The 25768-nt window shown below is 51.2% G+C and overlaps 2 protein-coding genes across 20 annotated transcripts in view; one reads left to right on the forward strand and one right to left on the reverse strand.

Moving 5' to 3' along the window:
• Positions 1 to 62: 62 nt before the first annotated feature.
• HEXD (hexosaminidase D) lies at positions 63 to 16030 on the reverse strand. 13 transcript variants are annotated; one of them, XM_023556761.2, is made up of 15 exons: positions 15883 to 16030; positions 15092 to 15140; positions 13308 to 13446; positions 8569 to 8656; positions 5893 to 6056; positions 5551 to 5715; positions 5178 to 5355; positions 4040 to 4223; positions 2631 to 2702; positions 2118 to 2313; positions 1900 to 1982; positions 1370 to 1448; positions 1186 to 1287; positions 997 to 1086; positions 63 to 546 (listed from the first exon to the last, which is right to left on the reverse strand). In XM_023556761.2, the coding sequence occupies exons 6-15, from the start codon at positions 5643 to 5645 to the stop codon at positions 273 to 275; spliced, it is 1353 nt and encodes a 450-aa protein (XP_023412529.1). In that variant the 5' UTR covers positions 5646 to 5715; positions 5893 to 6056; positions 8569 to 8656; positions 13308 to 13446; positions 15092 to 15140; positions 15883 to 16030; the 3' UTR covers positions 63 to 272. The 13 variants fall into 13 exon arrangements, with proteins under 13 accessions (XP_023412529.1, XP_023412528.1, XP_010595171.1 ...); XM_023556760.2 differs by having other exon boundaries at positions 5893 to 7780; XM_010596869.3 differs by lacking the exon at positions 5893 to 6056.
• The window catches only part of OGFOD3 (2-oxoglutarate and iron dependent oxygenase domain containing 3), a 52342-nt gene continuing 42589 nt past the window's right edge, over positions 16016 to 25768 (forward strand). For 4 of the 7 annotated variants that reach the window (XM_064270453.1, XM_064270457.1, XM_064270450.1 and 1 more), the window contains exons 1-6: positions 16016 to 16173; positions 17506 to 17723; positions 21434 to 21509; positions 22535 to 22577; positions 25065 to 25144; positions 25653 to 25709. In XM_064270453.1, coding sequence (XP_064126523.1) covers positions 16100 to 16173; positions 17506 to 17723; positions 21434 to 21509; positions 22535 to 22577; positions 25065 to 25144; positions 25653 to 25709 — 548 coding nt within the window. In that variant the 5' untranslated portion in view covers positions 16016 to 16099. Of the gene's footprint in view, positions 16174 to 17505; positions 17851 to 21433; positions 21510 to 22534; positions 22578 to 25064; positions 25145 to 25652; positions 25710 to 25768 lie in introns of those variants that run through there. The other 3 variants (XM_064270451.1, XM_064270454.1, XM_064270455.1) reach the window with 2 other exon arrangements.

The following is a 25768-nucleotide window of genomic DNA, read 5'->3' on the forward strand; positions in this document are numbered from 1 at the left end:
GAAAACTAAGTGTTAAAAAAAGAAAAACCCAGGGGGTAATAAGAGGTCTTCAAATGTTAGTGTGTTTTTTAGCTTCCACGCTCCTTTTTAGTTCAAAAGCACTAACAATCTGTGCAGATCACAGCGCAGCTTCTGAGGCACCTTTTCCTGTGTTTTCCCCTTTGATTTCTGCTCCCAGGTGCCAGCCGGCCCAGCTGCCAGGGGCTCCACAGGTGGCCCTGCACACAGTGGGGGGAGGTTCTGCTTTGGCCATGTGGCTCTGTGCTTCCATGTCAGGGCATGAGGGTGGGGGGTCCCCATGTGTTCTCAGGGCCCTGTCTGGTGGTGGGGTCCCCGTGTGTTCTCAGGGGCCCTGCCTGGTCAGGGCGCTGGCCAGCGGGGCTGAAGGGGGCGGCAGCCTCACTGAGGTCCTGGGCCAGGCCCTGCAGTCTCTGCAGGCTGGGGTGCACGTTCTCCTCCAGCCACTCCTCCACGGCGTCCGGGAAGAAGACACGCTTCAGGGCAGCCTCTAGCTCCTGCACGAGGGTGCCCCACCGGGCCAGGAGGCTAGGTGGAGACACGGCCGTGAGCTTGTGGCAGGGCACCCAGCACGTGGCCTCTGCAGCTGTCCCTGAAACAGCTGCCAGCGCCCCCCGCGCACCATTGGGAGAAAATGGGAGTGAGAGTGTCCCACCCTGACACAGTTTGGCTGGCCCTCACCCTTGGTGAGATGGTCTGTGTGAATCTCAGCTGAGGGGCTGGGCTGTCAGCTGCCCGCACGGCTCCTGAGGAGCCGGCCCCGCAGTCCTGGTGCACAGGTGACTGACTGGGCGCCAGACATGCTCGCCCTCTGACTCTAACGCCAGAGAGAGTGCCCAAGTGACAAGACCCCCACTCACTGTGAAGGGTGTCAGTTCACTTAGGCAGGACTCAGAGACCTGTTGTAGTTTAAGGCAGTGCCTGAGGGAGGAGGCGCTGTGAGGGAGGAGTCTGTGGAAGCCTGGCAAGGGCTGTTACCTGAGCACCCCGGGCTGGATGTGCTGCACCATGACTGGGTGGATGACCTTCCGCCTGCGGTGGTAGGGGCCGAACCAGCCAGCCACATACCTGGACAAACCACACATGCCTGATGGGTCCAGTAAATCGTGAAGAAAACATGGAGGGCCCATCCCACCTGAACAGGTGGTGGGGATGGAGGCTCCTCACCTGTTCCCGTCCAGCAGGGCCCCCACGGAGCTCCGCAGGTAGAGACTGACCTGCATGACGAGGGCGAGGATGTCGCCACCGGGGAAGGAGCCGGCGCCCTCCCTGCCGAGGTGGGTGGTTAGGGTGAGAACCATGGTCTGAGCAAGAGGCTGGGGTTCACGGAGCGAAGGGCTGGGGTTCATACCTCGTGAAGTCAGTTATGTCCAGACTCGCAACCCCAAGGCAGCTCTCCACCCTGTCCTTCACCTCATCACTGAAGCCTCCTGCAGCCGACAGACGGACAGGACTCACCCTGTGCTGGCCCCACTGTGATGGCCCCAGCAGAAGGAGGCAACTGGCCAGGAACAGCCTCACCCTGGGGACCTGGGGACCTGAGTGGCCACGGGTCCCTCCCTTTGTGGGCATGGGCCGCTGCTTCCATTAAAGACGTGAGATGTGCCATCATGTATGAGCTTCAGCGCAGTACCACGCCCAGGATGGCCTTGGCCCCACTCTGACAAGGGATGGCCCAGGGTGGACTGACAGATGGGCAGGCAGGGGTCAAGCTGCCCTCATGGCCCTGAGAGCGCGTCCTGCTCCAGCTGACCCTGCTCCTCACGGATAGGAAGACCACAGCCCAGCTGAGTGAGTGGTGGGGCTGTTGGCCTCTGTCCCCTCCCCATCCTCCTGGGAGCAGTCATGGGCTTCCAGGCGGGGCGTGCAGGGGGCGTGCACCTTGCAGTAGCGACTGCAGACAGATGGCCAGCGATGGGATTCCCACAGGCAGCAGCTCGCACAGCACAGCGAAGTGATCATACCTGCAGCCCAGAGAGGGCTCAGCCTGACACGGGGTTCCCACCCTGTTCCAGGTCCCTGGGGGTGCCTCCCTGCCCTCCAAGCTCAGGCTCCCACTGCAGGTCCCATGGGGTGGGGCTCCTGGCCAGGGCTCACACCTCTGCCAGCCGGTCAGCACTATGCCCTGCAGCGCCCCAGCCGGCCCGGCCCACGCCACCCGCAGCCACTGCAGGTGGTTCCGGAGGTGATGCTCAATGGGGGTCAGCGCCTGGTGTGCCCCTGTGGCCCCCTTGAACGCACTGGCAGCCCACTGCCGGGGAAAGCCGCACTTCCGGAACTTTTCCATAAGGAGGACTGCGGAAAGGAAACAAGAAGGTGTGATAGTCCCAGCTCCCAGGGGGAAAGCTGGTGCGGAGCCCCTGCAAACACGTCCCTCAGGATACGTTTGTCCAAGCCGGTAACCGGAGCAGAGGGAAGGCCTGGGGAACGACCGGGCAGCAGGACGAGGGGTTCTCAGGGAGCCCAGGGGCAGGGGCGGAGCAGGGAGCAAACTGCACTGTGGCCTTTGATGATGATCGACTGCATCCGGGCCAACCAGGCTCTGGAGGTGGCCGCCTGCCCCACCCAGGGGTGCTCAGGCATGGGCAGTGGGCCTGCAGTGTAGGACTGACCTTTGCCATGGACATCCAGGTCGGCCCCGTAGTCCCAGAGCACTGGCTCCACCAGCTGTGGCACACCCGACTCTGCAGGGACATGGAGGCCACATTCCCACAGGGCCTGGGGGACCATGCTGTCCCCCACACCTGGATCCCGTGTCCCGACTCAACACTATACTGCTCTGATAAATGCACACACAAACTGACACCTGCTTTGGAAACAACAACACCCTGCTTAAAACCCACTGCCATCAAATCAACTCTGACTCATAATGACCCTACAGGACTGAGCAGGGCTGCCCCACAGGTTTCCAAGGTTGTAATCCTTACAGAAGCAGACACCCACATCTTTCTTTCGAGGAGCAAGTGGTGGGTTTAAATCACTGACCTTTAGGTTAGCAGCTGAGCACTTTAACCACTGTGTCACCAGGGCTGCTTCACTCGGCTTCCAGTCCCTTAAAGAGTGAGTCACCATCCCACCCCAGGTGATGCTGGAGGAGGGGATCCAAAAGGATGTGTCTTGGTGTCCCACACAGGGGCTGCCCATGTGCGTGAGGAGCAGGCCATTCCTGATCTCATTAGATCTAAGAAACCACCTGCAGCTAGTGGCCACCGGCTAGGACAGTTCTGCTTTAGATCTTGCCTGGTGGTCAGGCAGTGACTGGCGGGCTGCTATAGGCCATGGCCTGACTTTGGGTCCCAGGGCAGGATCACCCCTCACAGTGGTTGTGTTCACTGTAGGAGGTGACCTGGGTCCTGGCGGGCGGCCTCCTCAGCTCTCACCCCGAAGGCAGTCTCAATAGAGTGCCACCCCTGGGATGGGTGAAGGGCTGCTTCCCCCACCACCTGGCTCGTCCGGCCAGCCATAGGTGTGGACCTCAACCTGGGCTCCTGGCAGGGCTGGCCATGGAGGACATACCAGCCAAGGCTGCCGCCTAGGGCAGCTAGAGCAGGCAGCAGACACCCTGGTCTCTCAGCCCTCTTCTGCCGCTGCCGTCCGCCTGGTCTCAGGACCCACCTGCGTTGCTCCCACACTCCCTCTAGACACTAAAAATCAGCCTTTGTGGGAACAATCGTAGCTCTGAGTCGTGTGTACAAGGACATCAGGAGCAGGTTCCAGCAGGGCTGCCTGGATCTAAAAGTTTTCAGAGAGTTTTTAAAAAATTGGTTGTCATAGAGTTGACTCTGACTCATAGTGACCCTATAGGACAGAGTAGGACAGGGTTTCCAAGGAGTGGACGGTGGATTTGAACTACTGACCCTTTGGTTAGCAGCCGAGCTCTTAATGACTGTGCCACCAGGGCTCCCCAGAAAGTTAACTGCTGTTTATTTTTTCCTAGAAGCATTAGGTCTCAGAGAAGCTGAGCTCAGCTCCCTTCACCTTCCCCTGACCAGGCTCAGCCCACTGTGGGGTGGGATCCGACCTTCGAGAAGGTCCTCGGGCATGTCTCGCAGCATGTCATCCCACAGCAGGGGTGTCGTGGTGGGGTGCCGGGCAAGCACGTGGCTGGCCACTGCCCTCACGTGGGACAGGCAGAGTCTGGCTTTGCTGTTGTGTTCCTGTTGCAGCCACTGCCTCGAGGACTCCCCCTCCCCAAGGTAATAGACCTAGAGGGAAGAACAGGAGCTGGCACCGGCAGGTCCTCACCAAGGACCCCGCGAGAGGTATCCTGGCTGTTCACTGTCTCCTGGGGCACCCCAGGGGCTGGTGCAGGCCGGGGGATGGGGGCTCAGAACCCCACTCTACCAGCGACCTGCCCTGACAGCTTGGACCTAAGCTTCCTCTCAGGACTTCTGTGGACATTCACCGCAGCACTGTTTGCAATCACCAAAACATGGCAGTGACTCAAGTGTCCGTCGATGGATGAACGGACAGACGGACTGTGGTCCATCCACACAGCCATAAGGGGAAGTGAAGTCCTGATGCATGCTACTGCGGGGATGAACCTTGAGAACACTGCATGCTACCGCGGGGATGAACCTCAATTGAGAACACTGCTGAGCACAAGAAGCAGGACACTAAAGGCCACATACCATGTGATGCATTTACGTGAAATACCCACAACAGTCATGCGTGCCGAGACAAAGGAGATTTAGTGATGCCAGGGACTGGGGGAAGGGGGTGGGAGTGACTGTTGATGGGAATGGGCTTTCATTTGGGGTGATGAGAGGGCTCTGGAACTAGATAGGTGATGATCGCAAACAATGTGGACGTACTAAACGCCACTGAACTGTACACTTTCAAGTGGTTACGAGGGCAAATTTTGTCATGTGTATTTTACCACAACTAAAAAAAGCTTTTTTCTGTTGAAGAAAAGATCAGTGCCTAGGCTAAGATGCTGGAAGCCCCTGCTACACGCTGAGCAGCCCTGGTCTCAGCCAGTGCGGACTTCTCCAGGCCTGTCTGTGTCATCAGGAGTTGAGGCAAGGAAAAGAAAGCGTGCCCCCCAGGATACTACCTTTGCCAGCTAGTGCTTCAGGGTCCAAAAATACTAGTTCCTTCCTCCTCCCACCCAAAACTGTGTTTCTTTAGTCAGAAGAACATGATGCGCTCAAACTCACGTCCACTGCCAGGTCCCACGTGCCGGAATTTGCCGTTGCTGAGGACTGGCTGTGCCAGGGTGGGGCCCAGGACAGTCCATCCTGAGGGGGGTCCTGTCTGGCACACAGGGGCCTCTGGAGTCTGCTTCTTCCACAGCCTGCCTGGTAGGCCTGTGCCTGACCCCTCCTCCCGAGACACCTACCAGAATGAACCTTGATCACAGGGTTCCCTAAGTGGAAACCATCTCATTGGCAAGCCTGTCTTTATACTTTGGTAAATGGACGGGTTTTCTATGTCACGGAAGAAGGAGGCTTTGAAGTAAACAGAAGAATGTTGCAGAAGGTAGGGAAAGCACACCCTGCCGGCCAAGGGGAGGGGTAAGAGGGACCAAACCTCGTCACAACCGATGTGCAGCCACCGGACTCCCCTGTGCAGCTCCATGATCTGGTCCACCATGGCTCCCACCAGTGCCAGCGACTCTGCCTCATGCGGGTTCAGGGTGTTGGGGAAAATTGCCACTTCCCTGAGGTGAGCGAATGCGTCGTGCTTCAGCACAAACTGTGGAGAAAGCAGTTGGGTGGGGTCATGACACTGCCGAGAGAGAAAGCCCAATGTGTGGCAGGGTCAGTCTTGCCTTCTTGGTTTACTCCACTTTGCTCCTGGCTGACACAACTTGTGCTGCTTACTCCCAAATCCTCAGAAAGCTATGGCAAAACTGGGCTCCAGGGAAAGTACCTCAGTGTCTTCCGGAACCTGCTCCCAGCTGGGTTCTGAGTAATCCAGTTGGCTTGTCAGTGACCTTTCTTTTACCTTCCAATCTTGTGCTGAGATGAGTTCCTTTATGTGGCCTTTTGTCTTGATTCTTTGAGAAACGGCTTGAGAGGTTTTTCCCCTAAACCCTGAGGAGTTACCTTTGCTGTAGTATTCTGCCCTAGAGGGTTTGTTACATTCCCTGGATAAGCTGTAAACAATTTGGGGTTTGATACTTTTTGTCTGGTCCTGGGCTGCAGGTCTGCAGCCCTGGATTGGTCAGTAGACTATGCAAATGAGGTGAGTTAAAGCCTACTATGCAAATGATGTGTCTGTGGCCTGTTGAGAGGGGATTGGTTAATTTGTGGCCCCGGTGGGAATGCCATGCCTTGAAATTGACAGGGAGTGTATTAAAGCATCCAGAACCACAGAGATTTTTGAGACAGAAAGAAATAGGAAGAAAAGCTGGAGAGAGAAGAGACAAAGAGGCAAGGAAACTCCTAAAACTCCTAAAAGAGCTGCAACTCGTCAGGGGCTGTGACTGAAGATGGTAACAAGCCCGGGCCCACTGGCAGAGCCAGTGGCAACAAACAGCAGGGCCAAGAGGAGTCTGACCTTGGGACTGAAAGGAGGCCTGCATTGTAGCCTATTACTTAATAAACCTCTTAACTGTAAGTACACTCTGTGAGTTCTACGCAACCACTGCAATGGATTATCGAACCCAGAAGAGAAGTAGAGAGTGCCGTGGGAGGGACGGCTAGTGTCAGAATTAGTCTGTCTGACCTGCACGTCATGGGAATCAGCCTGGAGCTGATCTTGATTCACATTAACCCCCCCGAAGTTAGACAGATTTTGAAGACGCTATTATTACTACTGGAAACCCTCGTGGCATAGTGGTTAGGTGCTATGGCTGCTAACCAAGATGTCGGCAGTTCAAATCTACCAGGCACTCCTTGGAAACTCTATCGGGCAGCTCTACTCTGTCCTATAGGGTCGCTATGAGTTGGAATCGACTCGACAGCAGTGGGTTTGGTTTTTGGTTTGATATTATTACTACTGCCACCATCTTATATACCCTAACTGGGCGGAGTGGTAACACTGTGAGAAGACAGGTTCTGTTCACATTCAAATTTCAGCCTGAGCAGACTTCTGGCTATGGTGGTGTGAAAGGTCTTTAAGTCTTCTCCCCAGAGATGACGATAAAAACTGGACAAATTCTGCCAGCCCAATGGCACAATCACCACTGGGGTGAACAGCGACCCCACAGAAATTTACTAGGGAGACTCTGCAAATGAGAGAGCCCCAGAGGGTTACTCCCATTCTCCTCACACCCCGGCTGATAGGATATACACACGTGTGGGGAGGCCTGAGAGGGCTGGCAAAGCCTGAGAAACGGCTGAACTCTGAGTGTCCTGACCCACATACAGGCCAGTGTGGAGGACTTCCAGGCTCAAGGCGCTAAATACAACCTTGGCCAAACCTTGGTTGACCCTCCAGCTACGAAGACAGAGGGCTGACTCTTAGGAAGCCAGGCTAATAAACAAAATCTGTTAGAGACATCAGTTGCACAGAAAGAGAGGGAGACAGACCATGCAGGTTAAATCCAGGCAGCTCAACAACCAACAACAAACCCCAACGTGGCTGACAAAGGTGCGAAGGCGAACCAATGGAGAAAGTCGTCAACGAACAGTATCACCTCAAGGCTACATGCTGTATGATTCCACTTAAGTGACATTTCTCAACAGACAAAGCCATCACGACAGAAAATAGAACTGTGGCCGCAGGGGTGGCTGCCAAGGGCACCATGAGGAGTTTTTTAGGGGCAGAGGAGCTGCTCTGTGCCCTGACTGGGGGGTTGTCACACACATTATACCTGTGTAAAAACACAAAAAAACATATGACAAAAGGAGCCCTGGCTGCACAGTGGTTAAGACCTCGGCTGCTGAACAAAAGGTTGGCAGTTCGAATCCACCAGCCACTCCTTGGAAACCCCATGGGGCAGTTCTACAGGGTCACTATGAGTCGGAATTGACTTGATGGCAATGGGTTTTATTTTGTTTTTTAACAGTATGGCAAAACAGCCCATTTTACTATATGTTAACTTAAAAAGATAATAACAGACATTAAAAAGCAAAAACCAAACAATTTCACACAACGGGGATCCTAGGCGCAGATGGCATCACTTTAGGAAGAAACTAGACCAATCCTACACAGGCTCTTTCGGGAAACAGAGGAGCCTGAAAATATTTTCAATAGTAAGTAAGAAGACATAAAGTCGAGGTGAGGGATGATTACAACTGTGCCAAGGTACGTATGCTCACTGCCAAAGACCAGATGGAAATGCAGAAAGCGCCTTTTAATACTGCATTTTACATTGCACAATGTTTTGTGAAGAAAATAGAAATTAAAAAATACCCCGCCCCTCCCCCACCAGGCTAGTGGAGCCCCGTCCTCCCCTTCCCACCTTTCCCTCCGCTCTCAGGGTGGAGATGTGTGGACCTGGAGCTTCCTGCTGCTCAGAGCTGGTCCCTGCCAGCCCTCCCCTAGGGTGTTGCCTGTGCCCCATTGGGCCCTGCCGCTCCCATGCCTTAGCGCCAAGCTGGCCAGCCTGTGGCACAAGCCCCACACCTGGACACAGGTATTTCCCATCTCCCCACTTACCTCCATGTGCCCGAATGTCTGCACCAAGGGTATCACCTCTAGCTCATTCTGTCTGGCCAGGTGCAGGATTTCTCTGATTTCAGAGGGGCTGGAGAGACAAAAAGGAGCCCTGGTTGCACAGTGGTTAAACACTTGGCTGCTAACCGAAAGGTTGGCAGTTCAAACTTACCAGCTGCTCCACAGGAGAAAGGTATGGTAGTCGGGCTCCGTAATGATTTACAGCATTGGAAACCCTTTGGGGCAGTTCTACCCTATCCTATAGGGTCTCTATGAGTCAGAATTGACTCGACAGCAGTGACTTCGGTTTTGGTTTTGGTTTGCAAAGACAAAAGTCACCCAGAGGAGTTCACACCAACGTCCCCAGCACAGCTCTGCTCATACGCCCTCAGGCCAGCACATGTCTTCCCATCAGGTTCCCGAGGACCTTCCTGGGGGCCAGTGAGGCTGCTGCCTCCTCAGAGGTCAACAGGATACTGAAAGTTTCAGGGAAGGCTCCCACGCTAGAATTTGGGGAAACAATGCTCTACCAAGTTATCTTGTAACATTTGCTTTTTTACAGCTATTCTCACCCAGACCACAGTAGAATGAAGTCAACTGCACTTTACAGAAACTGGGCTAGACACTGGATTCTCCAGCAGGGATGGCAAACCCTGGCCACAGTCCTGTTTCTGTACAGCCTACCAACTGAGAATGGGTGAAAAAAATCAAAAGAAGAGTATTTCGTGGCATGGAAAAATGGAATAAATTTTAACTTCAGTGTCCAAGAATAGTTTTATTGGCACTCACCCCGTCCCCTCATGTACATATCATCTATGGCTGCTTTTGCACCACAAGGCAGAATCCGATGGTTGCCACGGAGGCCAAATGGCCTGCACAGCTGGTAGTATTTCCTACCTGGCCCTACAGGAAAAGCCTGCCCGACCCTTTAGTGCAGAGAGGAGAGTGGTGCAGATGCCGGCAGACCTCGGCTCTAGTGCCAAGTAACCCGATCTGCAAATGGGTATGGAAATCCCACCTCCCCCGCTCTCAGGGAAGCTGCTGGAAGATGCTGGTGAGTAGAAGAGCCTCAGGCTGCTCCAGGCCCACAGAGTGGCTCACACCAGCCCCAAGGCCCCTTCCTGGGGAGGGCCAGCTGCTGCATCAATTTTTTGATTTTTCGCAAGCCTCTCATGAGTTGTCACTTACGAATTTATCTCAACTTAAAATAAAATGTCATTGCTAGTTCCTGTTTATCTTTGATCTTAAGCTAATTCTACAAATTTATTTTTTATTGTATAAATTCTACCTTTACCTTGAATATACTCTTTTCAAGCTTCAAAGGGACCCCAGTACCTTTTTCACCTTTAAAAAACACGTTCATCGTAAAAAGAAGAATCAAATACGGTAAGAAATGAAGCCCATCAGTCGTCTCACCATGCGGCTAAGGCTTTCCTCTGCATCCCTCCCCTCCTCCACCTGCACATAGGAGGGTGTGAGTACCCCGGCACTTCGACACACAAGGCCAAACCGTCCCCCAGAACAGCTGAGTCACTACATATTTCCACCACAGGTAGGTTTTTTCTCTCTCATGAACACAGAGCATTGTAACTTCCTAAAAAATGTCTCCAATCTGGTAGCCAAAAATGGCATTTCATTGTTGTTTTAGCCTCTCTGGTTACTAACAGAGGTTACATTTTCTCATATGCTTATTGGCCATTCTTGTTTCTTCTTTCAGGGTCCACCAGTTAAGGTCCTTTGCCCATTTTTCTTTAGGGCTATTGGTTATCGATTGACAAGGAGACACACAATGTTAACACCAGCGGGATGCACCTGACCACACTGTATCTGATCTTTCGATCCTCTTCCCCTTTGTCACTTTCCCAGCTGAAGAGGCTGACTATGGCCTTAAAGGGCAGCCCCCAGCCCTTGGATCATCACCTCCCAAAGCATTCTCAACGCACTTCCTGTCTACAGGTGAAAAAGACTGGAAGGCGCTTCCTGAGATAAGAATCGCAGCTTTTCCTTCTGGAAGGATCATCATCGATGCTAACTTTCTTTTTTAAACTCTCCCAAATTTTCATCATTGAGCATGTTCTATTTTTATAAAAAAGAAATATATTTGAAAAGACAGAAAAGAATGTTCCCAGCACTGTTGAATTCTCCACGTTGCCTCCCTACCCCACCCGCACCCTGAATCCCCGCTGCTTTCTCTGTAAGGAGGCAGTCGTCAGGGAGATACCTGTACGCGTGTTTGGCCCTCAGCAGCTTTAGGTGGCCCTCGTAGGGAAACATGTCTTCATACTCAATGAGGAGGGCGTTTGCACCCAGGGCATGGAACAGAGGAAAAATCTGAGGGGAAGACAAGGGGGTGTTATGAAGCAGGGTCCATTTGCACACACAGGGACATGTACGCAGATTGGAGACATTTTCCTCCTTTAGCCTTTGGCGATGGATGGATTGTAAAAGGAAAAACAGAGCAGTGTAAAGAAAATGAGACCCATCAATGATATCACCACTTGGTTAATACTTTGGTTTATGCCTTTCTCATCTTTCTATCTACACATATGTGGGGTGTAAACATTTTGGAGAGTTTCTCCAATCCTTTCTTGGTTATCTGAAGCTTGGTCTTTAGTAAGTTCTGTCAGGTCTTGGATGTTTTTAGTAGTTGACCTGTGGCTTTTATACTTGAAGGCCAATTTGATTGGATAGGCAATTCTGGATTCACTTTTATTTTTTGCTATTTTAAACATGCTACTCCCGTACCTTCATGGAATGTTGCTGTCAAAACAACATCTGATGCTGATCAGATTTTCTTTCTCTAGTAAACGACTCAGGCCTTTTTCCTGGATGTTTGATAGATTTTTTCATTTTCATTTTCTAAGTCTGATATGTTTAGTAGAACATGTGATGATGCATATCATTCTAGATAAAATTTCCCAGGTACATGGCATGGCCTTTCAATATGTAGACTCAAGTATTCTTTTACATTGGGGAAGTCTTCTTGAACTGAAGTTTGTTAGCCATCAGTTTTGCACCATTGCTTTGGTTCTCTTCTTTGGGACTATCATGTAGTTTCTCCCACCAAGAGGTGGAGTCAATTCCCATCCCTTCAATCTGGGCTGATCTTGGAATTTGCTTTATCAATAGTAAATGACACAGTGTGAGTTGAAAGGCCCTAGTTCTTCAGGCCTAAAGAAGCCTTGCAGTTTCTGCCCTTGCCTCTTGTAACACTGCCCTGAGACCACCATGCTGAAAGGAAGCTGACTGCCAGACATGTAGTAAGGCCATCTTGGACCATCAGGCATTTCCAGCTACCATGTGACTCCAACCACATGAGGGAGCCCAGGTCAGAGCTGGCCTCAGACACATAACGAAAAACAGATTGTATTAAAGCCTGAAGCTGGGGGTGGTCCGTCATGCAGCAACAGATGAGTGAAACAGGGACTCCAGTTGCACCTAAGTTGGGTCTTCATTGCCAATCTTCAATAGTTATCAGTTTGTCACAATGCTTTTTAATAAATCTCTTTCTTCATGTTTCATTTTTTTCTCCTTTCTGCCATTTATTTCAGCACTGTACTTTCCATAGTATCTATTCTCTTTTGTGCTTCTTGTAGTTTATTCTTCATTTCTGAAACTTTTTTCTTTTTATTTATAATTCGTTCCTGAGTTCCATCTGCAATCTTTTTGTGTCCTCCTGCTATCTAGTTATCACATTTCTGAGAGTTTCTACTTCCCATTTGTGCTGTTATTTCATAGCTTCTATCATTTTCTTCGTATCTTTTATCTCATTTTCAAATGTTATGGTACTGTTTCATCTGCTCTGTGGTCCTATGTTCCCAGTGCACCTTCATTGTTACGATGTTATTCAGATGATTATCTTTTTTTCTTACAGTGTCTTTCTATGGAGTTTAACTACAATCCTTTTCTGTGGGTCATTTTAAAATGACAAGCATTGTCTTGTATTTCTAAGAACATATTCTTCTATTTGAGCCAGAAACGGGCCAGCCTCAGGGCTCCCTTCTCTATTGTTACCATGAAGTACTAGAAATAATGGACTCTGTGTAGCTACTTGCAATAATTTTTTATATCTGCCCCTTCTAGATTCCATTCCCCAGTATCTGAAACTTCTCTCCCCTTTATTCTGAGTGTTCCTGCCCAGCTCGATGTGTACTTCTTCCCAACATTTGCCCTCAGCATTGGACTCTGTCCTCTAGAAGGGAATTTGTGAGGTATTTCTGAGCGCTTTGAGGCCCTGGGCCTCCTCAGCACCCTCTTTTGGGTCTTTCTGCACCCACTCTCAACTGGAGCCTGTGAAACCTTCCCGCCGTTTCTCTCTGGGGGGAACCTCTGGTTTTTGGGCCACCTCCTGAGTCCTCTGATCTTTGCACTGTTGGAATTCCCCTTCCTCCTTCCTCCAGCACCTTCTGCCCAGCTGTTAGTCACACATGGGTGTTATGCTGGCTGTAGTTTGGCATCACCCACTTGTATTCATAGGGAATTCATGGGGACACCCTGGCACCTAGTTTTGTTGAAGAGGTTGTGGGTTTCTTTCTTTCTTTTTTCCTTTTGCTACTCTGGTTGCTCTGTTTTTGTGAAGGGATCTGGGAAAATTGAAAATCTATGCAACTGGTACCATCTTGCCCCAACTTAGAACTCCATGGTTGTGTTCTAAGCACACATTTCTACAGAATATCATTCACAACTTCAAAGCTTGAACCCAAGGCAAAAGGTGATTCTATAGAGGAAGAAGGAATCCTTACCTCCGAGAGGTACGAGACCTTTGGTGGTGCTCCTTTAAGGTCCAAATGAACCACCCGCATCCCAAATGGTGAGGAACCCGACATTTCAATTTTCTTTGTGAACTCCTATACCAAAACCTCGTCTGCTGGACACTTCTTCCTGGTGGAGAAACTCAGGGTTACAAACAAGGGCAGAGGCTTCTCCTTTCTGCTCTTCCCCTTACACTTTCTGTTTCGGTTCTGATGCTGGCCAGTTTTGCTTTATTATCTAGGAGAAAATTCGTTTTACTAAAATGATAATGAATTGAGACGTCTCTTTCCATGTGCAAATATATGGACCTCTGCCATTTAATTTATGATTCGTCCCTAAAATAGAAAAGCATGGTTTCCTTCTTAGATGGCTATAATCTATAATAACACAAATGACTACAAAATAATTTTCTGTTAAAGGATACCTACCCTGCCATTAAAAACAGACATTATCTCTAAACATTTTTTATCAGGCCCCATGATATGATTTTTCTGTAGAAAATTTATCCTCAATTTTATTTTATTTGGGAGAGCTTTACAATTAATTTGCATTTCTAGAGCTCAGGCCAGCTTAGTCATATGGGGAAAGAAAACCGCACAATTTACTTCTAGGTCAGCGAAAACAGTCTACAATTTAAGATATGACAATAATTTGAGAAATGAATGCACTACAAGTGTATCAGAGCTGACGGTAGTTTAAACTAAAAGAAATATCTGGATGATAACAGAACAGCTGGGAAATAGTGAAATCTTATTTTTTCCATTACAAAAGCAGAAAGGATTAGATCGGAAAAGGAAAAAAAAATCTTTGTACGTCAGCCATACATTCAGTTCAATAATTCAGTCTACTCATTCTATGAAAGATGTTCAGATAACCTTAAACTAAAAGGTCAATTCGAGTCAATTCCAACTCCTAGCAACCCTTTAGAACAGAGTAGAGCTGTCTCACAGGGTTTTCAAGGAGTGGCTAATGGATTTGAACTGCTGACCCTTTGGGTAGCAGTCATAGCACTTAACCACTGCACCACCAGGGCTCCACGGATGACCTTAAGGAATCTACAATACAGTTAACCAAAAAACCCAAACCCATTGCTGTCGAGTCAATTCTGACTCAGGGCAACATACGTGTTGCATAGTAAAACTGCTCCATAGGGTTTTCTTGGCTATAATCTTTACGGAAGCAGATGGACAGGCCTTTTGTCCATGACCCTGCTGAGTGCACTCTAACTGCCGATCTTTAGGTCAGTAGTAGAGTGCAAGCCATGTGCGCCACCCAGGGACCTATAATGCAGTTGTCGTTGTGTGCTGTCAACTTGATTCTGACTCACAGTGACCCTAAAGGACAGAACACGACTGACCCATAGGGTTTCCTAGGCTGAAATCTTTACGGGAGCAGACTGCCAGGTCTTTTCTCCCAGAAAGTGACTGGTGGGTTTGAACTGCTGACCTTTCAGTTAGGAGCTGAACACTAAAATAGATGCATACATTTTGACTTTTTAAAAAGAAATAATATACAAAGCAAGGCCTACTTTAACAGCTGAGGAGTGGAAGAGTATTTGAAAAATTATTTTGAGAAACTGCGGTGCTTTTAAAACTTCATTGTTTTAAAATCATACAACCTAAAGCTATCTTCCAGGTAGATTTCAAAGAAAAATTTTGAGCTGAAAATCCACAGTGGTCTGATGTGCACCTGCACAGCTCCTCCTCACGTGCGCAAATATAGCCTTCAATTATTTCTCTAACACCGAAGTAAAAAGAGAACATATACATCTTACCTGCAACAGACATTCAGGATTGTTTTACCAACACACGTTCCCTGTAAACCTAAAGGAAAAGAATCAGAGAAGCTGGCGTTCAATCTCGTGATGAGTGTGCTAATTCCTTACTTTGATTCCCTCCTGCATGAGGTAAAAAGAAATTATTTCAAGGATTTGGGTCTACTGCCCCTGTTTCCCCCCACCCCCCAACTAACTGGCAGCCGTGGAGGTGCTGCTGACTCCTCAAGCTCGAGCCAGTTACCAAGGTCACCAGGAAGCTCTAAGTGGCAACTGGTTTGATAAGCTACTTCTGCAGTTACAGGATTGTTAGGTAGATCTCTTTTTTAGTCCGAGTCTAGGTTTCCCTTTCTCCAACTATCATGCATCTGCTTCAGACTTCACTCTGAGTTGGTGGTGGTGGTCCCCATGAGTTGGAAGCCTGAATTAACCTCACTGTTAACTCCCTCACCAAGAAACCTAAAAATCTTGACTAGGACAGGTAAAGGTCGTGCCAACCGGGGGGAAGGATCTCGTTGTAGACTGATGGGCGCGCACAAAGCAGCAGGCCAGTAAATCCGCTTTACCGGGCACTGAGCATGTGGCAGGGCTTCTGTTCCCAACAGTCCTCGCTTCCAACGCCAATTTGGGGGAGCAGTCAGACACTGAGGCCGCCGAGTCGCAGCACCACCGGGTGTGGCCGGGGCCTGCAGGGGCCCCCGGGCTGCTCGGGGAGCCGCGCGCTGCGGCAGAAGGCCGTGGAGCCGCGCGGGCTCCGGTCGGAGGCTCGGACTGGCGGACTCCGCACCCACCTGCAGGCCCGGGACCAGCGCGGGCACCCACCGCTTTGCCCGCAGGAGGCGCTGCGCCCTCCCCGCCCCCGCCGCTCGGCCGCTCGGCTGCCGATTGCTCGGGCCTGGCCGCCAGTCACTGCGCAGAGGCAGAGCGCGTCGCTCCCACGTCCCCGTAGGGCTCCCGCCTCGCGCCACCGCTCGTGGCGCTCAGTCCACCCGTCCGGTAGCTGGCCCGATGGCGCCCCAACGAAGGGGAGCGCCCAAGACGCCCGATGGCAGCGGAGCGGCGGAAAGGCTGCGGCCTAGCAGGTGGTGGGCAGCGCGCGGAGGGCGCTGGGCTGCGGCGGCGGGGGATGCGGCGGTCGTGCAGCAGGGCCGGGGATTGGGCGAGAGACGCGCGGCGGCCCCACGGTGTGGGCGTGGCACTGAGGGAGGGGCCTAACTGGGAGAGGCGGGGTCCCCGGTGGAGTCGTGTGGGCGTGGCCTACGCGGGAGGGGACTGGCCGGTAGAAGGAGGGGCGGAGCAACCAAGTGGGCTCGGAGTAGATGGGCGGGGCCTAGTCGAGGGCGGGGCGGCTCTGTGGGTATAGGCATGGCCTGACCGGAGCGGCGGGGCGGAACAGCAGTGCGGGCGTGGCCAGGATAGGGAGGGGCGTGTTGTGTCCAGTGGGCGACGCCCGTTATGGGCGTGGCCTCCGGTAGCCCGCCGGGCAGACCCGTGGTCCACGTGGTCCCCAGCACCCCCTCTACACGCGCTCCAGCGGGAGGGGCGAGCTGGGGGGCGCTAGGCCGGGACAGATAGAGGGGTGCTGTGGCTGCCCAGCCTGGGAGGGCTCCGAGGGTGGCCAGGACCTTCCCTCTTCGGTCCGTTCGCGCTCCACTCCCCTGTTCGTACGTGGACGCCCCTATGGCAGGAGCACAGTCGAAAGCACTTAGAATCGAGGCAGCCGAGGGCCTTTGATTCCCGAGGAATGACTGAGGGGGAGGAAAGCCTCGACCCCCAGCCCTGCCTTGCGTCACGTGCAGGCCCTCCCTCTCATCCACCCCCCCGTCAGGAGGACCCCTCTGTTCTCTGGGCCACCCAGCCTCTCCCGACCATTGGGGTAGTGGACAGCTCCGGGCTCTCCCGTTGCTGGAACAGGGGCCGCCCCTGTTGTGAGCAGGAAGGTGCTTCTGGAGCACAAGGAGTTGCGGGGACAGGCCCCACCAGGGCCAGAGAGCATGGGCTCAGAACTGAACCATCCGGCAAGCCTATGGGGCAGACACCGCTGTAGCCCCCTCCCCCCTCCCCGGGTAAGGTCAGGAAGCCCATGCTTCTGCTGTCCGCCACCCCACAAAGCGCAGTGGTGGGCACCCTGGAGGCCCACACTCGCAACCAAGGGCCAGCAGCCATGGAATGGTGGCCCCAACTTTGCCCGCTTCCACATGTCCACCAAATGCTCTGGTCCTGCCCGTGCGCGCGGGTCTCTGTGAGCACACGTGGGTGCTGTCCACCAGTGTGCTGGGGGACGAAGTCCCATTCTGCAGCTGCCACAGGCTGGAGAAGGGGTCCGTGTAAGAGACCCCAGCACTAGTAAGAATGGAGGGTGCAGGTCCTCCTGGCACATGGAGGGTGATGGCTGTACCTGTGTTCTCCTTCAGCACCAGGAAGGACCGGGCCCAGCAGGAGGCCCCGAGGAGGGGGCTGAAGACCGCCGTGCTGGGGGCCTGCGCCACACTCACCGCGCTCCTGCTCTGGAGCCGTATGGGGGGCGACGATGGCGTCACCGAGGTCCTAGCCCACCGCATGGAGGTCCTGCCAGGCAGGTTCATTGAAGTACCCTGCTCTGAGGACTATGACAGCCACCGGAGTTTCGAAGGTACAGTGCCAGCAGGTCCCCGAGGCCCAAAGAGGAAGCCACATGACGAGATGAAATGCAGCAGTGCACTGTGACAGCCTGGACAGCGTGTGTGTGCGCGCGCACACGCGCGCGTGCCTATGTGAGCGTACGTGCCTGTGTGTTTATGTCTGTGTCTGTGTATGTTTGTGTATGTGTGTCTCCATGTGTTTGTGTGTGAGTGTGTGTGTAAGTTTCTGTGTACCTGTGTGTGCCACTATGTGTGTATCTGGTGTGTGTCTCAGTGCCTTTGTGTGAGTGTGTGTCTGTGTGTCGGTTTATGTATGTGTGTCAGTGTATGTGTGTTTGTATGTGTGTGAGTATGTGTGTGTGACTATGTGTATCTGTGTGTCTGTTGGAGGGCCCTGGGACAGTTAAGTGTTATTTCCCCTTCGCCAGTGTGGCTAGCCTGCACTACCCACTGTGGCCACTAGATGGCGCCGTTGCTCAGGCGGCCCAAGTCTCACCTGTAAGGTACACCTGTGAGGTACAGGGATCCGCTAAGCACTAAGCAGGGCTGACCGGGCGAGAGGTGAAGGTGTTCCAGGCTTCGCCGTGTAGGGCCATCCCTAGGGCCACCCCGAGGCCTGGTCCTGGTGTCACGCGGTGCTGTGCTGGGGACAGTACGGCCTCAGAATTATTCGATGCCCCCGCGGCCCGGGCAGCTCTCCAGGGTGCTGAAGTCCAATGACCCGCAGGAGTGTTGCTCTGCCAGCGAGCAGAGGTGGGGCCCGGGTCATGGCAGACTCAGGGCCTCCTGGCTGCTGTTTTCCGGAACATCTCCGCGCCTCGGTGCCTCTTCACTTTAAAAGTCCTGCCTGGAAGCCAGATAACTGGGAGCTCCTAAAAATCAAACACCTATGCTCATCTAAAGACTTCACCAAAAGAGTAAAAAGACCACCTACAGATTGGGAAAGAATTTTCAGCTATGACGTCTCCGACCAGCGCCTGATCTCTAAAATCTGTATGATTCTGTTAAAACTCAACCATAAAAAAACAAACAACGCAATCAAGAAGTGGGCAAAGGATATGAACATGCACTTCACTAAAGAAGATATTCAGGCAGCTACTAGATACATGAGAAAATGCTCTCGATCATTAGCCGTTAGAGAAATGCAAATTAAAACTATGATGAGATTCCATCTCACTCCAACAAGGCTGGCACTAATCGAAAAAACACAAAATAAGAAATGTTGGAGAGGCTGTGGAGAGATTGGAACTCTTATACACTGCTGGTGGGAATATAAAATGGTACAACCACTTTGGAAATCTATCTGGCGTTTTCTTAAAAAGTTAGAAATAGAACTACCATACAACCCAGAAATCCCACTCCTCGGAATATACCCTAGAGAAATAAGAGCCTTCACACGAACAGATGTATGCACAGCCATGTTTATTGCAGCTCTGTTTACAATAGCAAAAAGCTGGAAGCAACCAAGGTGTCCATCAACAGATGAACGGTTAAATAAATTTTGGTATATTCACACAATGGAATACTACGCATCGATAAAGAACAGTGACGAATCTGCGAAACATTTCATAACATGGAGGAACCTAGAAGGCATTGTGCTGAGCGAAATTAGAGGCAAAAGGACAAATATTGTATAAGATCACTATTATAAGATCTTGAGAAATAGTATAAACTGAGAAGAACACATACTTTTGTGGTTACGAGGTGGGGAGGGAGGGAGGGTGAGAGAGAGTTATTTACTGATTAGTTAGTAGATAAGAACTACTTTAGGTGAAGGGAAGGACAATACTCAATACACGAAAGGTCAGCTCAACTGGACTGGGCCAAAAGCAAAGAAGTTTCCGGGATAAACTGAATGCTTCAAAGGTCAGTGGAGCAAGGGCAGGGGTTTGGGGACTACGGCTTAAGGGGACTTCTAAGTCAATTGGCAAAATAATTCCATCATGAAAACATTCTGCATCCCACTTTGAAATGTGGCATCTGGGGTCTTAAATGCTAACAAGCAGCCATCTAAGATGCATCAATTGGTCTCAACCCACCTGGATCAATGGAGAATGAAGAACACCGAGGTCACACGATAACTATGAGCCCAAGAGACAGAAAGGGCCACATGAACCAGAGACTTACATCATCCTGAGATCAGAAGAACTAGATGGTGCCCGGCCACAACCGATGACTGCCCTGACAGGGAGCACAACAGAGAACCCTTGAGGGAGCAGGAGATCAGTGGGATGCAGACCCCAAATTCTCATAAAAAAACCAGACTTAATGGTCTGACTGAGACTGGAGGAATCCCGGCGGTCATGGTCCCCAAACCTTCTGTTGGCCCAGGACAGGAACCATTCCTGAAGATAACTCATCAGACGTGGAAGGGACTGGACAATGGGTAGGAGAGAAATGCTGATGAAGAGTGAGCTACTTGTATTAGGTGGACACTTGAGACTGTGTTGGTTTCTCCTGTCTGCAGGGGAGATGGGAGGGTAGAGAGGATTAGAAACTGGCAAAATTGTCACGAAAGGAGAGACTGGAAGGGCTGATTCATTAGGGGGAGAGTAAGTGGGAGTATGGAGTAAGGTGTATATAAGCTTATATGTGACAGACTGACGTGATTTGTAAACGTTCACTTAAAGCTCAATAAAAATTGTTTAAAAAAAAAGGAAAGGGAAGCTAGCAGAGAGGGGAGATCTCATACCACCAAGAAAGTAGCACTGGGAACAGAGCATGTCCCTTGGACCCGGGGTTCCTGCACAGAGAAGTTCCTACTTAGGGAGAAGACTGATGAGAAGGCTGACAAAGAGAGAAAACCTCCCCCTGGAGCTGATGCCCTGAGTTTGCACTTTTAGCCTACTTTACTGTGAGGAAATAAATTTGTTAAAGCCATCCAAAAAAAAAAAAAAAGTCCTGCCTGGGTTTTAGACAGAATCTAGTTGATGTTTGTATCCAAAGCTTTGGACTTGAGCCAGGATCGGATTGCAGGCTCTTCCACAAAGGGGCGCTGTTGCGATGCGGAGAGTGACCGTGTTCTCTGCAAGCAGAGGACCCTGGAAGGTGTGTGGTGTAAGCAGGGTGCTGCAGCAAGGGTAGGGACTTTGGGGTTTTCTCAGGGGTCAGGAAAGTGCACATGTTTCCAACCTCTTTCCCTCTGAGTGCTGCAGGATTCGAGGGGCAGGAGGAGGAGGAGGGCGAGCAGTGTGGGATGCGGCAAAGAAACAGGGCAGTGGCCCTCCGCAAGGCCACAAAGGACATGACTATAGTGATGCCGAGTTGTGGGTGGGCCTGCGAGCAACCAAACTGCCATCCATGGTGCTCAGGGACGTCACCAGGCGTCTGTCTGAGTGGTCTGGGTGGCCTGTGTGCTGCCTGTGAGGACTGGGGAAAGCTCCAGTGCTTCCAGAACATTCTCACCAGTGTGGGGTGCCTGGGAGAGCACAGGCACCTGGTTAAACTCAAACTCCAGACATACTGCATGGGACAAATGTGTGCAAAAATGACTGTCACTTGTCTGAAATTAGAACTTAACTGGTGCCCTGTGGCCCATATGCTTGGCCTGTAGCAGCCCTCGTGCCATGGACATACCCCACTGGCCCTCCATGGTGTCTGAGGCCCTCAGTTGCACCATGACAAGGCCACTGGGAGCTGGACCCCGCGAGTCTGCCCCACTTGGGGCTTACCCTTCCAGCTTTGGAGTCACCTGGCTCACCCTGGCCTTGTCTCTCTCCAGGGTGCACCCCTAGGAAGTGTGGCCGTGGCATCTCAGACGTGGTCATCAGCAGGGAGGAGGCAGTGCAGATCCGCAGGTAATGGACTCTGTGCCGGGAGAGTCCCTGAGATAAACAAGCAGGAAAGGGCTGGTGAAAGAGTTATTACCCAATTTTTTTTCCATTTATTTAAAATAAGATTTCCCTGTGTGCTTCCAAGGGAAAGGGTGGGACTCCAGATTCCTGGGGCAAAAGGCTGTTGCTCTGAGTGATGCGGTTACAGACAGAATGTTCCGGAGGCCCGGCATCCCTCCAAGGACAAGGTCAAGGATGAAGCTGTCCTCATCAGCTTTCAGGGCTCCAGCACACACCATGTGGCAGAGCTGCCATGCCCTCTGAGCCGTGGCAGGTGGTTGTTGCATGGTGGTTTAGTCTGTAAGCTGGCGAGGGTGCTGTCCTTCACCTGTCCAGGCCGTACTCAGCCTGCTGACATCAAGCTCACTCAGGAGTGTTGGCACCTCAGCTTTTCCTTGCTGGTGTTTTTAAAACAGATCTTAGAGGAGAGCTTTGAGTTTCCAACTCATGTTTGGCCCAAGGCCAAGTGTAAAGAAGTGGGATTACTGGGTTTATTTGGGGCCGACTGTACCTGAGTCACAGTTCTGCTGAGGCACCTGGTGCTCTCGGTGTCTCCTGTAACACGGGGTGGGAGGCCCTCTCGGGACCCAGCGGCCGAGCCCCAGGGTGTCTTCTTCCCCTCTGGGGGCAGGTGGTCGACAGGCTGTCCTTAGCCAGCCTATGAGAGCCAGAGAGGAGGGAGGCCGTAGCCTATAGCCTCCAGACAGTTCAGCCATCCACAGATCTGAGGCCCACCTGTGCTGGAAAAGAATCTTGATGTTAAAAAGCTGAGCCCAGTTGTCTCTGAACCGTTAGGCATGAGATTAACAAGTCGCCAGTTTTGAATGTTGAGTCCTTTGGTCTAAACACTTGTTTACGACATAATGTTAAGCAGGCAAAATCTCCTGACGTTATGTTAACCGTGCTGACTGATGTTTGCTTGATGCTTGCTCGATGCGCTGTAAGTGACGCCGTCAGCTGCGTTCTGACCTGACCCTCTCTCCCTGCAGCATCGCGGAGAAGGGCTTGTCCCTGGGAGGATCAGACGGTGGGGTGAGTGCGTCTGCTTCTAGCCCCTCTTGTCTCCTCAGCTCTGTGCTCACATTGAGGGAAGGAGGCCCCAGAGGAGCAGGCTCTGCCCTGCCACCATGCGGCTGGCCCCTGGGTTCCCCCACAGCCCTTTCACTGACCCCAGTGGCTAACACCCTGGGGAGCTGAGGAGGAACAAGCATGTCCTTAAGAAAAGGCTGTGTCCTCAGAAATGCCAGACTGCCTCTAGGGTCCATCACAGCTACCTGGTCCAGGTCACCTTTGTGTTCTAGATACTTGGCCAGTGGGGTTCTGGTGGTTGAACTGGGGGGATCCAGTGGTCAGGCGGGGGTGGTGAACAGCATGGAGCAATTGGAGGATGCAGTGTGGAAACCACAGGGACCCTTGGCCACAGGAACCCCCAAGCTGTAGGGACCCTGAACCACAGGGGACCCCAAGCCACAGGGATTCTCCGGCTGCAAGCCCCTGGAGTCCTGGTGCGGGGCTGTCTCCCACCATGGGAGAGGGCTGTGTGTTTGGTCTCCTGCCCTCGCCTTTGGGAGACCCAGCCCTGCTGAAGTCCTGACGACCTTGAATGCATGCACCTGTGGCCCCTGAGGGTGGATTTCCTGGCTCAGGTGGAGCTGTGAGACCATACGCTCTTGTCCCTGAGCACTGGGGATCACTTTTGACTTAGCGCCAGCACTCGGGCCCTAATCGCCTGCGCATTTGACCTTTGGGAGTATCGTTGTAAACGTCACTAGAAATTCCAAGTATTTCCAGTCGTCTTCGTGACTTTATGTTTATTCTGCAAACCGACTTCTCCTGAGTTCTGAAAACCAAGCTTGTCCTTTCATTTCGGTTGAGTTTAGTTCAGGGGGATGTTTAAACCTGTCGAGAGCACAGCTGTCCTTTACTCTTTCCTCAGCCTTGACTCCAGAGTTGTATTGTGCTGAGTCAGCCAGGTTTGACGCCTCTGAGTTCAGTTACCATTTACGAAGCCCAAATTGAATTCAAACCTCGGCTGCACTGCATCAGTGAGGAAAGAGCAGAGAACGTGTCTTCGTTGCTTCACCCCATCTGGCAGGTGTGAGACGCAGCCTCCTGTAGATTTGGCTTGTGCTTAGAGAGAGAAAAAAAAAAAAATTTTTTTTTTCTCTCTCACGGCTTATAAGGCTGACCAGCTTCCCCAGGCTCGTTGGCCATCTTGCTTCTTGTTCTGTGAAATATTGCTTCTTTGCCCGTTTCGTCTAGTGCCTCTTTGTATTGATGTTTAGCAGTTCTTCATGCATTTTAGATACTGATCTTTGTTGGCTGTATGTGTTGAAATGTCTCCCCCACTTTGTGGCTTGTCTTTTTGCTCTTTTTTATCACTCCTTTTGAAGACCAGAAGCTCTCATGTTTCAGTGTTGTTGAGTCTTTGACCTTCTCCTTTGTGATTTGTACTTTTTGCATCTTATTAAAGAAATCTTTTCATATCCAGAATCACAAAGTTATTACCTTATTATAACATTTTAAACTTCTGCTTTCCCTGGATTATTTTTGTATGCAGAGGGAGGCAGGGATCCAATTTCATTTTTTCCTCCCAGGACCCCACTGTTTTCCCAGAGCTATTTAAAGAGGGGTCTGTCCCTCCCATTTGTCAAATGTCGACTTTTCCCATGTGCGGGGTCTGCCTCTAGGCTCCATGTTTGTGTTCGTTTCTCCCTCGTCCCACCCTGCCTCACCTACCATCACATCTGATATCTCTGAGGCATATCCCCTCACCATGTCCTTTTTTTCAGAACCGTTTGTGTCCTTCTTGACCCTTTGCTTTTTCGTATAGGATTTGGAATGATCTTGCAGATCCCAAAAATGCTCCGTTAGCATTTGTGTTGGAATTGTGCCACTTGTGTAGGTCCACACAGGGAGAAACTCCCTTTGGTAACCATGAATGTGGTCTGGTTCTTGAGCCCTCTTTAACATTTATTAGTACAGTTTATACTTTAATAAAGGGCTTGAACGTATTTTAGTAAGGTGTTCTGCCTTTTTTATTCTTGTAATAGTGGTACAATTTCTTAACTGGCAGTTTTGCTGCTTGTTGTTGGTCTATGGAAATGCTGTTAGCTTCTGAGGATCAACGCTGTAACCGGCAGCTTGGCCGCACTCTCCTGTGAACCCTAGTATCTTGTCTGTGCATTCTTTTGGGTTTTCTGAGAAGAGAATCATGTTATCTGTGAATAACGACAGTTTCAGTTTTTACTTTCCGATTTTGCATTTTGTCTCCTGTCTTTGTTGCACTGATGAGATTCCTTATAATTTTGAACAGATTTGGTGATGACGGACTTTCTGCATTTTCCCTCGTTTTTAGTGTTTTTCCACCCAGTGTGATGTTCACCGTAGACTTTTGGCAGACGTTCCTTATCAGGATAAAGACATGCCTTTTATTTCTTGTTTGCTATGAGTTTTTATCATGATGCAAATGAAAGGGGACAGAGGCCTGTCACCAGGCTGCTGCTGCCCGACTCACAGCTTCCATCTTTCCAGGCCTCCATTCTGGACCTGCACTCGGGGGCCCTGTCTGTGGGGAAGCACTTCGTGAACCTCTACAGGTGAGAGTCGGGGTGCACTGGTCCCAACACCTGTCACAGGTGGATTCCAAAGTGAGTTTTTCTCTCCTGGGAGGGAGTGCCAAGCACTGGGCTGCAGGACCGCCCCCTCCCTGGGGCCTGCGTGCCTGGGTAGAGCCTGTTCACACACCTTGGGAATCAGGGCAGGGAAACGGGAATCTGCTGAGGGTCTTCGACTGTCACTGCCAGGGGCCGAGGGAAGCAGAGGGATTGTCCCTGATCCCAGTAAATGTTGTCCTCACCCTTATTAGGTACTGGTCTCCCTCTCCTTCCTCCTCCTTCCCTCCTTTCATTTTTAGATCGAAAGTTATTATCATAAAAATTGAGTAGCTTTCAGATAAAAAGAACAAGCTGATTTTTAGGGAATTACCTGGTTTTTTTTTGTTGTTTTTTTTTTACCTGGTTAGCTGGAGGAAAGACTGAATTTAGAGCAAATAAAGAAAAGATTAATAAAATGTTATAGTTGTTAAAATCCTTTATTTTTTCACAGGTACTTTGGGGATAAAATACAAAGTGTCTTCTCAGAAGAGGACTTCCAGTTATACCGGTGAGAAGGCGGCAAGCGAGACTGAGCTGTGTGTAGTTGCATGTGGAGGGTGGTGGGTG

Source organism: Loxodonta africana, chromosome 18 (assembly GCF_030014295.1).
Source record: "Loxodonta africana isolate mLoxAfr1 chromosome 18, mLoxAfr1.hap2, whole genome shotgun sequence".
In the NCBI taxonomy this organism is placed as follows: domain Eukaryota; kingdom Metazoa; phylum Chordata; class Mammalia; order Proboscidea; family Elephantidae; genus Loxodonta; species Loxodonta africana.

Excerpts from the sequence above, each read along its gene's own strand:
- HEXD (XM_010596868.3), bottom strand. The coding sequence starts at position 13,391 with ATGTCGGGTTCCTCACCATTTGGGATGCGGGTGGTTCATTTGGACCTT. Across the intron at positions 4,224-5,550 it reads TGCACATCGGTTGTGACGAG|GTCTATTACCTTGGGGAGGG; the intron begins GTTTGGTCCCTC and ends TCTTCCCTCTAG. Across the intron at positions 2,703-4,039 it reads GCCCGAGGACCTTCTCGAAG|AGTCGGGTGTGCCACAGCTG; the intron begins GTCGGATCCCAC and ends ATGTCCCTGCAG.